The sequence below is a fragment of the Phallusia mammillata genome, chromosome 8, assembly GCF_965637545.1.
Source record: "Phallusia mammillata chromosome 8, kaPhaMamm4.hap1.1, whole genome shotgun sequence".
NCBI classification, from domain to species: domain Eukaryota; kingdom Metazoa; phylum Chordata; class Ascidiacea; order Phlebobranchia; family Ascidiidae; genus Phallusia; species Phallusia mammillata.
In genome coordinates this window covers 12,783,958-12,798,099 of record NC_137259.1, presented here as the reverse complement: position 1 = coordinate 12,798,099, position 14,142 = coordinate 12,783,958, and the positions used below count along the sequence as shown (strand labels likewise).

Genomic DNA, 14,142 nt, shown 5'->3' with positions numbered 1-14,142 from the left:
GGACAGTTATTGTTATGAAAACTCAATTTGGCTTCCATCTAACAGTCCGAGCTGCGAATGCTCGGTGAGGTCGGTGTTAAGCTCTCGTCAGAATCAACGATGCGGCAAAGCTTGGTGATCGGCCGTTGGAGCACACCACCGCTCGTCCGTACAAGCACAGTGCGTACTCTTTGAGATTCGTCGGGATAAGTGCGGACAACACGGCCGATCAACCACTTTGAACGGCATTTGGAATCGTCCACCAGTAGAACGATGTCGTCCTCCTTAAAGTTCGGCTGGCTCTCGTGCCATTTGGAAGGAGTAGCAACGGCGGGCAAGTACTCCTGCACAAATCGGCGCCAGAACTGGTCGGCTAGAAACTGTACTTGCCGCCACCGACGTCTTGTGTAGCAGTCCTTCTCATCGGTAATTGTCGGTGGCATATTCGGGGAACTTCTCATCAGCAACAGATGATTCGGGGTCAGCGGCTCTTCATCCCTGTGATCAAACCTCACAGGTATCAGGGGTCTAGAATTGATTATAGCCTCAGCTTCCACAAGCAATGTCTCCAAAGCTTCGTCAGTCATCACTTGGGAGGACGTAATTGAAGACAGGATTCGGCGAACAGACCGTATCATCCGTTCCCATGCACCACCCATGTGGCTCGCAGCAGGGGGATTGAAAGTCCACGACGTTCCTTTCTGGTGGAGAAATTCAGTAATTTGACACTGGTTCCAGGCTCGTAGTGACTCTCGCAGGATGCGCTCTGCGCCAACAAAGTTTGTACCGTTATCGCTGTAGACGTGAACGGGTGCTCCACGGCGCCCGATGAAACGACGAAAAGCAGCAATAAACGAATCGGTAGACAAACTGTGGGCGACTTCCAAGTGTACAGCACGGATTGTAAGACAAGTGAATATGCAGCCGTACCGTTTAATTTCACTGCGCCCTTGTTTCACCAAAAATGGTCCAAAATAATCAATTCCGACATTTGAGAACGGAGGTTCAGCAACACCAAGGCGGGCCGGTGGTAGATCAGCCATTATTTGCTGTCCGGGTCTAGCACTGCGACGACGACAGGGCAAACATCTTCCAAGAACGCGACGAACAGCAACGCCGCCCTTTGCAATCCAGTATTTTTTTCTAATAGATGTCCAAGTGTGCGCTAAACCAGAGTGTCCAACGCTTTCATGGTGCGCCTGAATCAATAGGTCAGTAAGATGTGAAGAATCAGGGAAAATTGCCGGGTGGCGGGAATTGTAGTCAACAGGAGCCTTTGCTAAGCGCCCTCCAACACGCATGAGTTGATCTTTGAGGATAGGGTTTAGCTTGTACACTGCGGAACTGCAATCGGACCTTTTCGGACAGCCTCGTTGAGTCAAAGACGATAGCAGTGAGCCGAAGTGTTTCCGTTGCACATACTTGACAAGTTCCAATTCAGCATTTTCAAGTTCACACACATCAAGAGCAGTGCGTTTGATTGACTGTCTGATCCCAGGACTCAGATAAGCCTTAAATCTGATCAACCAAGCCACTGCTTTCTTTAGCCGATGCAGATTTGAATAATGATCGACAATGCGATCAACAGGAAAAGTCGATCTTGAAACATCGACTGCAAAGGACCCAGCAGTCCTTTCGATAAGAGGCTTAAATTCTGCGGGAAGTTCAGGGGTTGGAACTGATTGCACAGGCCAATTTTCTTCAGACTCAAAAAGGAACGACGGCCCAGAGTTGCAAGTCGGGCCGGGCTTTTCGGGCCGGGTTCGGGCTTAGGTATTTGTGAGAAAACGGGCTTAAAACGGGCCTGACTTTACGTTCCGTGTCCGCCATTTAAAAAAACAAAATAAAATCACTCGGCTAAGAAACTCTGGCTTTGACCTAATGCCCACTCTACTCTAAAACGTATTGTTTACCCCATGGTCTACTATTGATCATTGTATTTGTTGTCTATCTCTTTTTTCTTTCTCATCCTGTCAATCAAAATTTCGGGCCTAAACGGGCTTCGCAAAAACGTTTCGGGTTCGGGCCGGGCTTCGGGCTCATACTTTCGGGTTCGGGCCGGGTTCGGGCTCAGATTTCGGGCCCGCTTGCAACTCTGCGACGGCCCTTTTAACCAACGACATGACCCGACGAAAGATGTGGCAGGTAATCCTCTGGAAGCATCGTCTGCAGGGTTTTCTTTAGTTGGAACGTACCTCCAGCGAGAAACGTCAGTCAACCTCTCTATCTCGGCCAAACGGTTGGCTATAAACACAGGAAAACGTTTCGTAGCGTTACGAATGCTATGTAAAACAGCAGTTGGAATCACTCCAGAAGGTTGAACGGGTAATTGGCAAGTCCAGTTCCTTTCTCATCAAGCGATCAAGTTTTGCAGCAAGCACAGCGGCGGTCAATTCAAGTCGCGGGATTGTCGTGGAGCCAGTCTGGATTTTCCAATAAGAAATGAGCATTTGACTGCTCTGTTCCGGTCTTCGATTCGCATATATGACACAGCGCCGTATGCTAACCTCGAAGCGTCGGCAAAATGATGCAGCTCGTATGTGAGTGGTGCCCTTAAGACCAATGTCTTAAAACAGCGTGGGATGGCAACGTCACGCAAATTCGGAAGGTCATCGAGCCATTTTTTCCATTGACATGAAACCATTTCAGGAATATCATCATCCCAATCCAACTGCAGTTTACACAATTCCTGCAGTAGCAATTTTGCAGTTAAACCACAGGAGCAACAAATCCCAGTGGATCGTATAGTGAACTGACAGTCGAGAGAATTCCTCTGCGCGTATGTGGCCTCCTCGGTAGTTCAATTTTGAACCCAAATTCATCATCGAACGCGGACCAATGCACCCCGAGAACTCGTTGCTGCGTCGTGTCGTCAAGGCAGTGTAATTTTACAATCTTCGCACGATCATCCTCGGGAATCGAGTCTAAAACCAGAGTTTCGTTAGAAAGCCACTTCGTAAGGCGAAATCCTCCTCTGGATAAAAGATCCTTTAGCTGTTGACGAACAACAATCGCTACATCTGCACTGTCAACAGATGCTAGACAATCATCAACGTAAAAATTACGTACAACAGTCGAACGAACACGACTGTCGAAGTCACTGTCAAATTCTTACGCAGTTTGCCTTAAACAGAAAGAAGCGCAGCTAGGGGACGATGTCGCGCCAAACAAGTGCACTTTCATCCGATGAGGTGTCGGGGAGCAGCTCAAATTCCCATCAGGCCACCACAGGAAACGGAGAGCATCGCGATCAGTGGGTTCCACGCGCACCTGATGGAACATTGCCTCAATGTCGGCAATTAGGGCAACGGGATGTGTTCGAAAACGGGTCAGAACTCCTACCAAGTTATTCACCAAGTCAGGACCCTGCATAAGACTGTCATTTAGGGAGACTCCTTTACTCTGAGCAGCACAGTCGAAAACAACACGCAGCTTGTCCGGCTTATGGGGATTAAACACGGGATGGTGTGGTAAATACCAGATGTGCTTGCCAATAGATATTTCCTTTTCAGGGACCTCTTCCGCATAGCCCCTTGATATGTAGGTCTGCACTGTATCTACCAGACATGGGGTCGAATACACGCGTCCTGTATTCGAATACTTTACGAATACCTGCATGACTGTATTCGAATTCATGAATACTTTGGTAATTTTTGAGTGACAGCAATTCGAATAAAACGAGTCAAGTATTTGTATTCATGAATTGTTGACCAAACTACAACGACAAGTGATTCGAATACTATTCGAATAAACCAAGGCATGTATTCGTATTCATGAATTCTACGCACTTTTTAAAGTTCGGCAATTCGAATTGTATTCGAATAATGCGAGTCAGGTATTCGTATTCACGAATTGTTTCGTAATGTTAAGGTGGCAGCAATTCGAATTGTATTCGAATAAAGCATGTTAAGTATTCGTATTCATGAATAGTTGACCAAAAAACAACAACGTGTAATTCGAATACTATTCGAATAAACCCCAAGCGTGTATTCGTATTCATGAATACTTACTTTTTGAGATGAAGCAATCCGAATTGTATTCGAATTAATAGTTCTAGTTATTTGTATTCACGAATTGTTCAGTTGTTGTAAGAAGCAAACAATTCGAATAACATTCGAATGCACCGATTTGGATATTTGTAGTTGCGGAAAATAAAAGAAATAAAATGCCCCGAAACTTAAAAGGTATTCGATCAAAAAGTAACATGGGTTTATGAATTGCAAATTTATTGGTAAAAATGTAAATCAACGAGCTTTTTTGCCACATTAGCTTGACTGATTTAAGTCTCCGTTATAAAACTTCACCAAATTTACGTGAAATGTTTGCTTCATGAACACGCTACACCTGTCATGTGCTGAGAACAACCCAATGTTGTAAGCTTTGTAACACAATTCCATTTATATAACGTCACAATTAAACTTCTATATGTCATTGTTTCGTAACATAAACAAAAACTTGTCAAATCAGGTCACATTTACTGCCAATTTGAATTGTATTCGAATCTATTTGGCAAAAATATGTAGCAAAATATTCTCGACTACTTCTAGTCTGGAGGTAATCGACAATTCGAATTGTATTCGTAAAAATGTAGTCATGTATTCGATTTTGCGAATTGTTACGTAGCCACAGGCTGACAACAATTCGAATGGTATTCGTACAAATGTAGTCATGTATTCGATTTTACGAATTGTTACCTTGCCAAAGGCCGACAACAATTCGAATTGTCTTCGTAAAAAATATCGTGTATTCGAATTTGCAAATTCTTAGGTTGGCAAAAACCTACAACAATTCGAATTGTATTCGAATAAATTTACTCAAGTTTTTGTATTCATGAATTGTTGGTTCAAAAGTTAACTTCAACTATTCGAATTGTATTCATGCACTATCGAACGAAAGGCAAAATCATTCGAATACAGCACGAAGGTGCCAAAACCTGTATTCGAATGCATTCGAATGACGAATGGCCCCATGTCTGGTATCTACATACCTTTTACAGAGGTCTTCGTTGCGCAACAACCGTCCTTTTAAACTGGCCAGACGTTTGTCAGGTAGCGTTTGGTAGCGTTTCTACCCCAACCTTCCACGGCAACGGAAGTTGAAAATGATCATCGCGGTGTTTGACAGACCTTTTCATTAAGTCGTATGCCATCCGATCTTCTCTGGATGTAGGCGCATCGAATACCGAGGTCCCGTCACTAAATTCGTTTTCCCACAGACACTTGACCTCCTGTTGGTGCATGACCCGAGCCACTTTCATGTATCGAACGTGAGCCTCATCTGTAGCGGACGAATCAAATGTAGGGCCAAAGAGTGACCACACAAGAGGGTTTTTTACAGCACACGGACCCCCCTGTGGGTCTGAACGCGTACACAGCACGTTAAAGGCTGCAGGAACATCAGCGCCTATGAGAATCGTGACTGTTCCTCCTTCCAAATGAGGCAGGTTTAGATTTTGGAGATGTGGATATTTGTGAAGAACATTTGGCGTAGGGAAGCAATTTGGCGATACAGGAATTTTATCAATAGACAGAACTTCGTTAAGGACCAGAGGCTTTCCTCCACCAAGCGGAGTAACAGTGAAAGAGATCGTGGAACCTTGATACACTCTAGATTGATCGGTAAGCGTGCTTAAGCATATTTTTCGACCCTTACACTGTAGGCCGAGTTTGTCAATTAGTCGTTGTTCGCAAAATGTTGAAGTAGACCCTTGATCCAGGAAGGCATACGTATTTACCTCGATACTGTTATGTCTGACCTTCACCGGCACGACGTTGAGGTAGACTCCGCAGTTATTGGTGGACGCCTTCATACTAGAAACCGTTTGGGTAGTCGTTTCCATGACAGGGTTCTCAGCATTTCCGACGACCTGTTTCCTTTGAAATGCACCATGCAGCTTCGTATGATGAAAGGTGCTAATGCAACCTTCAACGGAGCACGATTCTCGACAGGGACAAATTCCCGCAACGATCACCGATAGTGTGACAAACAATGTTGCAGGTGGCACAACACTGCGTCATACACAGGAATCAAGACTACTGGCGGGAAACACAGAAAACATAAACATATGTACAAGGCGATGTAACAATCCTTATAATAGTTTTTGTATGCAATTGATAAATAGTCCCACCGTACTGCCAACGCTACAAGTAGGCTACTGAGTGGTACATTTTGGATTTATTTCTTCGATTTGTGCCGGCGTTAACTACAAAACTTTCTGTCGAGGTGTGTGGTTCACTAACACAGTAGTTCTCAAACTGTGCGTCGCGACGCCCTGGTCGTTTCAATTTTCCAAGGGCGTCGCAGAATAGTTTTCTTTCGTGGCTGAACTCAGTTTATCTCATAAAAAATGAGGTTAACACTTTCAGTGCGGTTGACGTAAATCTACGTCCAAAGACGTTTTGCGTAGAGTGCGGATTGATGTAAATTTACGTCAAAAGTTTTTGATCAAAAATGCGGCTGCCCGTTAATGTACGTCGAGACCAAACAGCCCCTGCAGCAAGTGCGTGATCGGCGCTTGTCTGGGGCGACGTTTGGCAGGCAATAAACTTGGTTTTAAATTCCTCATTAACTTTTATTTGCTGGTGCGTCGCAAGTCCAGAAAACTTTTCCAGAGGCGTCGCAACAAAAAAGTTTGAGAACCACTACACCAACAGAACGGAGAGGAATTACCGGGGGTGTGGCGGACAAATTCGTTCTCTGATTGGTCAAGTTCAACTGTTTCATGTTACCCAATCTTGTTTTATAACCAACAGGATTTTTCGACTCGCAAGTTACGTAACATATCTGTCCACATCAGTGGCAGCTTCCTCTTGTTTTTTTTCTGTTTTGTAAGTCAAACATGATGCCAATGGTTGTTTCATGCATATAAATTTAAATGAGGTAAATTACGTATTTGCCCCCAACAAAACATTCCGGTGATTCCCCCAATACAAAAACCTCATGTCATGTCACTTGTCTAAAAATATTTCACAAAAACTTTTAAATTCGTTGCCTTTTTGGCATTTTAAAGTTTGTAACACACATATGGTATATCAGGTTTTACTTTTCCAAAACAGGCTGAAAGGAGGCAGAATTAAGAAACGGTATTTATACGATGCAAGCATAACGATTAACGACACCAAACCCAACGACAACTATAGTGATTTCGGTAAGCAGCAGTTAAGAAATAAAACAAAATTAATTTTTCCTTTTGTATTGTTGTTTTCTATTTTGTACATATAGTTTAGGGCACATTTATGCGCACCAATTTGTTGTTGATTGTATGTAACTTTGTTTAAAGTTGCCACACCAGACGCAATATATATTGTTTTCTTTTTCACTGGATAAGCCCAAAGCACGTTTTACTAGAATGGTTGTTTGAATTCAGGCTGCCACATTCATGTTATATTTAAAACTTGACACAATGACATGTAAAGTCTCATCTAACAAAACAGTATTTATGTGGATTATTACTTATACTCCAGATTGGAAAGTTTTATTTTTGCGCAGAGGATATTTTTTTCGTCAAAATAATTGCGCGGATTTTTGCGCGGAATTAAAATTTTCTGCGCGGATTGATAGACTTTTGATTGACAGGTGGATTTAACGATCAACGCAACTTGTATGTAACGCCTGCAAGACTATCCAGCCGACAAAAAGAACAACTAAATAAAGTAATAAACACGACAAATCTTCAGTTTTGCTCTATTGCGCACGCAGCTGTTCTGCTAGATTGTACAATTTTTCATTTTCATAACGATTCAAACATTTTGCTGATTTGTTGTATGGGGATAGTTTATGATTGTCAAACTGCTCTTAACTGTTTTTAATTATTTGTCATACAGAAAACATGATTTTATGTAACTTGCCCAGCCGAAAGTCACTTTGATAGTCAAACTACGTCCTAAAAATACAGATAAATGTATTTCAACGACTACGTTAGCGAAATAGAAATGTTATTTCAAGCGTGACGATCGGTAAGTTTTGATGTGCTTGACTGATTTCCGTGGATTGTTCGCGAAATAAGGCTTGTGACGACATAGAACTTCATTGTGCAACGAAAATATAAAATTTTAATTTATAAATCCTCCGCGCAGGTCATTCTTTCCAATCTGGCTTATACTCAATAAGCTATGTTTTTTTAGCTTAGCTTTTTACCAAAGCTGCAAATTTTGAGTGATTATTATGATCTACTTTTGTTCGTTACACTTGCACATCATTGGTATTTATTATCGCATTATTGAGCTTGTTAGCTGAATAAGTAAACAAACAACATTACTCTGCTACATCTGTGAATGTCAGGTTGAAACATTATTGTAGTATATCTAGCCCCTACTAACAAAATAGTAGTTGTATTTAATTTAAATTATTAGAATTTACCAGTTTCTTTAAACACTCCCAGTAAAACCAGCTGGTGTATGTTAATTAATAGAATCAACATGGTAAATTCTCAGTATCCTGATTAATGCTGTCACGGCAAAAAAATACATCTAAAAAATGACAAGGAACAGGTTTATTAAGTCTTCATCTACCAAGCAACCAGCCGGGTGATTCTATCTAAGTTTGAAGTCTAATCAGGCATGTAAATGCTATTATTGCATCCATAGATATTTGTGTGTACATAACACATTTTTTTAATTACAAAGAAACTATTTATAAATAGTTATAGTTAACAGTTGGTTGTAGGCAGTGGTGGGATTAAAACTTTTTTTTCAGCCGGTTCCATCACAATTGTCATATTTTTCAGCCGGTTTTGTTACAAAAAGTCCATTGAAAGTAACAAGTAATGCTAACCCGTTCGCTGATCTCTTAAAATTTCATGAGATGGTTCTATAGAAACGGTGCGAACCGGCTGAATCCCACCACTGGCTGTAGGGTATTGAAGGTAAACACAACCACATATTACCAAATTGTATTACCTTGTTTTGTGGCTTTTGGCAATGTTACATTTATTTCATATAGGGTGGAACTGAAAAAGAAAGATACAATGAAGAAATGTCACGAAGCATTAAATTTATAGCAGATAAAAGGTATGTGCGTATTTCTAGATTTTTGCAGCAACTTTTTTTTTTTTTTTATCCAACAAAAAGAAATATAGGAAAAAACTTTTTTAATTTCTGGTAAAGTTAAACTGTGCTGTTTGAAATTCAGCCACTTTAATTTTTATGAAAAATGGTAATAATTTAAGTTTCACCCAATGTTTGCAATATTCATTTTTTTTACTTGTGGGAAACAATCTTGACTAAAAAGAAGAAAATAGATTGAATTGTTTAAATTAGTTTCAAAATCATTGAAGATGTAAATTTTGTTAAATGTTACAAATTAACTGGTGATATGTAATATTGCATTAGTTATGTGGTTACTGATTATCTTTAAAAAAATGACCACCAACTGACTTCACAATATCTAAACATGTAAGTTCCAATTTAATTATGACTAGCAAAAAATGCATCTCAGTTAAAACATCATTTTCTTAAACCTATGACCTCTAGTTTACACCAACAATATGAATGCAGCAGCTGCTAAAGTATGGTCATGCACAAAATGAATAATTGTGCATGTCAAAAAATATTTAATTTATATAAACTCAGGAAAATTAACTGTCAAATTACGGAGGATATTAGTTGTATTTAGGAAACAGTTTGACAGGTTATTTAGGCAGCAAGTTTAGGAACTTTTTGTAATTAAAAAGGTTTTGTCCAAATCCATTAAGGATTTTTTAATGGTTACTCATAGAAAATCGAAACAACAAACTGGTTGTACTATGTTTGTTAGGATCAAGAGGTGGGTACATTTTTTCTTTGTGAACTGTGAAATTAGATCCCCGTCGCCTTTTGTTACTGTGAAAAATGATATGTTGTGCCCACACACCCCTAAGATTGTGCCCCTTTTGCACTTTTGTGAGAAGTTGCATTGCCACGCACTAGAAGCAGCAAATAATGTGCTGTCATTTTGTATAATGTCTTAAGTTCCCTTCAATCCAGGATATCATCAATCAGAATATTTGGATCAGATTTAGTTTTGGGCTATTTTTCACACCCACAAAGTGACAGTCTATAAATATGTTTGTCTGTTTCCCAAGGTGCAGTTTTTAGCCAGTTATGTGGGTTGTGTGTTGGTGGTTGTTAATTTGCTAAATGTTTGCCTGTAGACAATTGCATGACAATATAGATTTGCAATAGGGCACCCTTTTTTTGAACTGGTAAGATTTTTTGGAGAGGGTTGGGAACCTTTTTTTTGTGCTGCAGTATTAAATTGAGACTATCTGCTTTACAGTCAGATGTTTTTATTATTATGATGTAAAGACATTTTAAAACATTTTCAAAACCCAATGATAATGCATGTCTTGCTTATTTGTATCAAGTACGTTTTAAGCCTGAAACTTCTTTCAAATTTGTTAAAAAACAACAAAATAGTCTTAAATTTAAAAATGTTTAATTATTTTTTTGTGCCTTTCTGCCTCTTACCACTATGATTTAGTGGACTGTAACCTGAATAGTTTAAAGACCACCACTTTGGACCATTAATGTTCTTGTATACAGCGGAAATAAAGTTTGGTTAAGTGTTTATATTGTAAACTGCAGAAAGTTGATAGTTCAAACCATTGACTATAGAAGGCGAATGTTACACCCAGTGTGTTCCCAGGAAGATTGAATGTTAGTCTTCAGTTAAACAGTGTGATTTTTTTTAGTTTGCTGTTAATGCTGTCATTTCTGTAGTGTGAGGCAGAATGTATTCAAGATTTCTGCTGGCTTGTTTGTGCATAAATGTATGTTTTGCCGCAGACCTGCTTCTTTCATGCAACAATGCATGTAGCACAGGTAATGGAGAATTGGATTATGGACGCGACTACGTTTGCAATGTTACTGGTGAGTGGCTGCTGCATTGTTTGACAATTTTTATGCAATCCATTTATTTTTCTATGAAATGCAGATGGTCCTATGGAGTTCAACACAAACTTGAAGTCTGCTACCAACCCATCTATTCAAACTGCATCTTGGTATATTAACAAAAGGAATGGCATCCCAAAACTGGCTATAAATCTAACATGGTCCATTTCAGGTAAATTGCAATCATAAAATTTACTGAAGTATGTTTAAAAATGCAATTTTTTATAATTTAAGATTTAGTATACAAATTAAAAGAACAATTTGCTGTGGGGAGTTGTGAAATAATATGACTTTAATCATACTGCTTAGTGCCAAGGGTTTATGAACATTATTCTATTCAAGTGATAATAGTCCTTTCAAGTGCATTGTAGGATTTTTAGTTTGTTACAATTACATATTTTTTCATCAATTTTTCAACAAATATTTCTGAATTAAAATTTTGTCATTGTATTCATCCTTTAAAAAAATGTTTCTAACTTGTTTCTAACACCCACATTTTTAATTGTAAAACTTTTTAGGGCACATTGCGGCAGCTCCTTTTCAGCATGGTTATAAGTTATACTTTAATGTGGACTCTGCACATGTTACCAAAACTTTTACAGTTTCTTATTATCCTGATTTGAGAAATTCACTGCATTCCTATGAACAGGCAAGTTTCTCCTAAACTAGCTCACCATTTTGTTGTGTGGGAAAGTATTTAATTTATTGCACTTGTTTAAAATCCCACCTGTAATCTTTGATTTTGTGTATATTTTGATTTTCAATATCAGCGTAAACTACCCTTGGTGTGCATTGAGAAATATCCATCTTTGATTAAAAAAAAATTGTTGTGTACATTATGGTCCATGTTTCAGTTTTGGTGTGTTTACTGATAAGTGTAAATTCTCCTGTATAGAAAAGTGCATGCTTTGCATACTTATTGAAAAGTAACCATGCCAGTTTGCAACACATAAAGTAATGACCTACTTTTTGTGCAGGTAATCATGAACTATGATTGCTTGGGAGTTGATTCGATTGTTCTGACTCCTGGCAAGCGATATGTAGCCCTTATGCAAGGAATTCCATACCATGCAGAAAGCCCATTGGATCATAAACTTATAACAATTCCAGGTGTGGTATGCCTACCTATATATATTGTTAAAAAAATGCCTCAACCCAATGATCAACTCACTATTGGTTAGAATACAAAACATATCACTATGAAGTAGTGCGAAAATGGTTAAAGAAAGTCATGCAGATACAAAACAAAAGTGACTTTACCGATCATTTTTATACATTACATTTTAAAACATAGAAAATCTGTGCTTTAAGTTATTGGTAGATTTTTTGTTTTTAAAAGTAAACAAAAATACAAATGATTTATTATCATCTACCAATTAAGGATTTCCTGAATGTGTAGATCTGTATGACTTTGCATGCTTAAAATATGTCACAAAATTTCAAATATCCATGTCAAATTTAAAGTGACCTGTTGCATTGCATAGGAGTTTCGTATTGCATAGAATCCTTTTTATTTTTCATTGAAAGCAGATGTCTAGACAAATGATTGTTTTATGTTTAGACTGTGACAGTTCTGAATTTGATATCTCTGAAACCATCAATTGTCAAAAAGGTAAGTCTTAAATTTCTAACAATACATGTATTTGAAAAAAATTACCAACATTTTGTAAACTGCAGATAAAACTTCCTTATATTCTACAACAAAAGCTGTCAAACACACTACAGGTAACCTCTTTATTTTATTATTGTTAAAAAAAGTCATTCAAAGATTACAATTCCTAATGATGTTAATTTTATTTTTTTGCAGCCCCAACTATTCATGTTTACAAGGATAAACGATTTACTTTGGTAAAAATAACCTTGACTGTTGCTGCACCATTACTGGTTTTGATAGTGATTATTGGTTTGCTGTGTCATTGTAAAAACAAAGCCAGTAAGTGACTTGATTGTTATTGTTTTTAATTTTATCAATTTTTAAACTCATCCTCCATTTCTAGAGTACTCGCAAAAAACTGTTCTTGTGGTAGCAAATGCTTCAGCAGTTCTAAGCAGCAGTAACACAACCAACTGCTGTAACCAATTAATAGAAGATGTGAAATCTTTGGGCTGTAAGGTGGTTTACAGTTTGTGGCATGAGACCAGCATCACATCACTTGGCTGCCTTGAATGGTTTCACAAACAACTGCAGATTGTTGACTGTGTAATTTTCATCTTTTGTCAGCAGACACCTGACCAGTAAGTACAATAATGTGGGATCTTGCCTATCTGTAATAGGAATAATTGGCAAAGTGTGTGACAGTGGATGCTACTAAGATTTTTAATTGCTTGCTAAAGCTACTGTATTTCACGCATTATAAATTCATCAAAACTATTTATTGCATCTAAGTAAAGAAATTTTTAGAAAGTAATACTGTAAAAATCACTAAAATTAAGAAAATTTTGTCTGTGTGAAATTTACATTGTCATTTTTTTTATAACACAAAATTTATATCATAAGTCTATGTTAGGTATGTATAAATCTAAGTCTATCTATGGTTTTATTTTTTATGTATGTTTTTTTTGTGCAGGCACCAGTACATTCCAATAGAGACTGATGCACTTTTTGACACATTTGATGTTGGACTAAGAGTGATGCGAAAGAAGGTTTTGGAAGACTTTGGCCCCTTGGTTTTGGCTGTGCACTTTGACAAAAAATCAGCTCTTTCAATACCTGATATATTTTGCAAATCAAACATGTTTGCTTATCCAAAGCAAAGTAAAGGAATGCTGAGAAAAATTGTAGCCCATCCAATTGCTCAAAACAAAGAAAAGTTGGTTGAACTGTAAAAAAAACCTAAACTGTTTAAATCATGCCATGCCCAGTCCAACAATGGATTAAAACTTGCCTTTTTAAAATGCTTGCTGTTTGTCCATGTAGTGTACTGCATGTAAACCATTTACACCATATAACTGTAATGCATTGTTCTGTTTTTTTTTAGGTTGTAGCTCACAATCATCTTATCTCTTCCAAATATGTAAATCATTTTTTCATGACATCACACCATTTGCTTTTCTATTGTTGTAAATATTTTTGATTGTTATTTTGTTTCTCAATAAAAAAATCTTTATTAAAAGTGCTATCTGAATTTTTATGAAGCTGTGTTCTCTTGAATGTACTGCTTTCAGCCAGACAACTTTCTGAACTAATCCATAGTTTGTATTTGGCTGTATAAATTATATAAGCCATAATCCCAGTCGATAATGACATGTGGTATGCAGAATCTGGCAAATATTTGCAGATAATATTGTCAGTATT

The 14,142-nt window shown here is 38.3% G+C and overlaps 2 protein-coding genes across 8 annotated transcripts; one reads left to right on the top strand and one right to left on the bottom strand.

The window, feature by feature from the left end:
• Positions 1–38: 38 nt before the first annotated feature.
• LOC145205545 (uncharacterized) lies at positions 39–1,914 on the bottom strand. The gene is made up of 2 exons (XM_080078278.1): positions 1,893–1,914; positions 39–1,633 (listed from the first exon to the last, which is right to left on the bottom strand). Exons 1-2 carry the CDS (start codon positions 1,912–1,914, stop codon positions 39–41), a joined length of 1,617 nt encoding a protein of 538 aa, XP_079934404.1.
• A 4,929-nt stretch (positions 1,915–6,843) lies between these two features.
• On the top strand, positions 6,844–13,912 carry LOC145204455 (uncharacterized). 7 transcript variants are annotated; one of them, XM_080077006.1, is made up of 11 exons: positions 8,020–8,535; positions 8,920–8,987; positions 10,743–10,826; positions 10,891–11,019; positions 11,366–11,496; positions 11,825–11,957; positions 12,409–12,459; positions 12,525–12,572; positions 12,655–12,780; positions 12,845–13,082; positions 13,415–13,911. In XM_080077006.1, the coding sequence occupies exons 4-11, from the start codon at positions 10,899–10,901 to the stop codon at positions 13,671–13,673; spliced, it is 1,107 nt and encodes a 368-aa protein (XP_079933132.1). In that variant the 5' UTR covers positions 8,020–8,535; positions 8,920–8,987; positions 10,743–10,826; positions 10,891–10,898; the 3' UTR covers positions 13,674–13,911. The 7 variants fall into 7 exon arrangements, with proteins under 7 accessions (XP_079933129.1, XP_079933130.1, XP_079933128.1 ...); XM_080077003.1 differs by lacking the exon at positions 8,020–8,535 and adding an exon at positions 6,844–7,126 and having other exon boundaries at positions 8,920–10,826; positions 13,415–13,912; XM_080077004.1 differs by lacking the exon at positions 8,020–8,535 and adding an exon at positions 7,743–7,934 and having other exon boundaries at positions 8,920–10,826; positions 13,415–13,912.
• Positions 13,913–14,142: the final 230 nt, after the last annotated feature.

Bases quoted from the DNA above. Each gene is read 5' to 3' on its own strand.
- LOC145205545 (XM_080078278.1), bottom strand. From the start codon at position 1,914: ATGATCAATAGTAGACCATGGG. The intron at 1,634-1,892 runs GTAAACAATACG...AACTTCCCGCAG, and splicing joins GATCAATAGTAGACCATGGG to AATTTAAGCCTCTTATCGAA.
- LOC145204455 (XM_080077003.1), top strand. From the start codon at position 10,688: ATGTATTCAAGATTTCTGCTGGCTTGTTTGTGCATAAATGTATGTTTT. The intron at 11,020-11,365 runs GTAAATTGCAAT...AAAACTTTTTAG, and splicing joins TCTAACATGGTCCATTTCAG to GGCACATTGCGGCAGCTCCT. The intron at 12,781-12,844 runs GTAAGTGACTTG...CTCCATTTCTAG, and splicing joins TCATTGTAAAAACAAAGCCA to AGTACTCGCAAAAAACTGTT.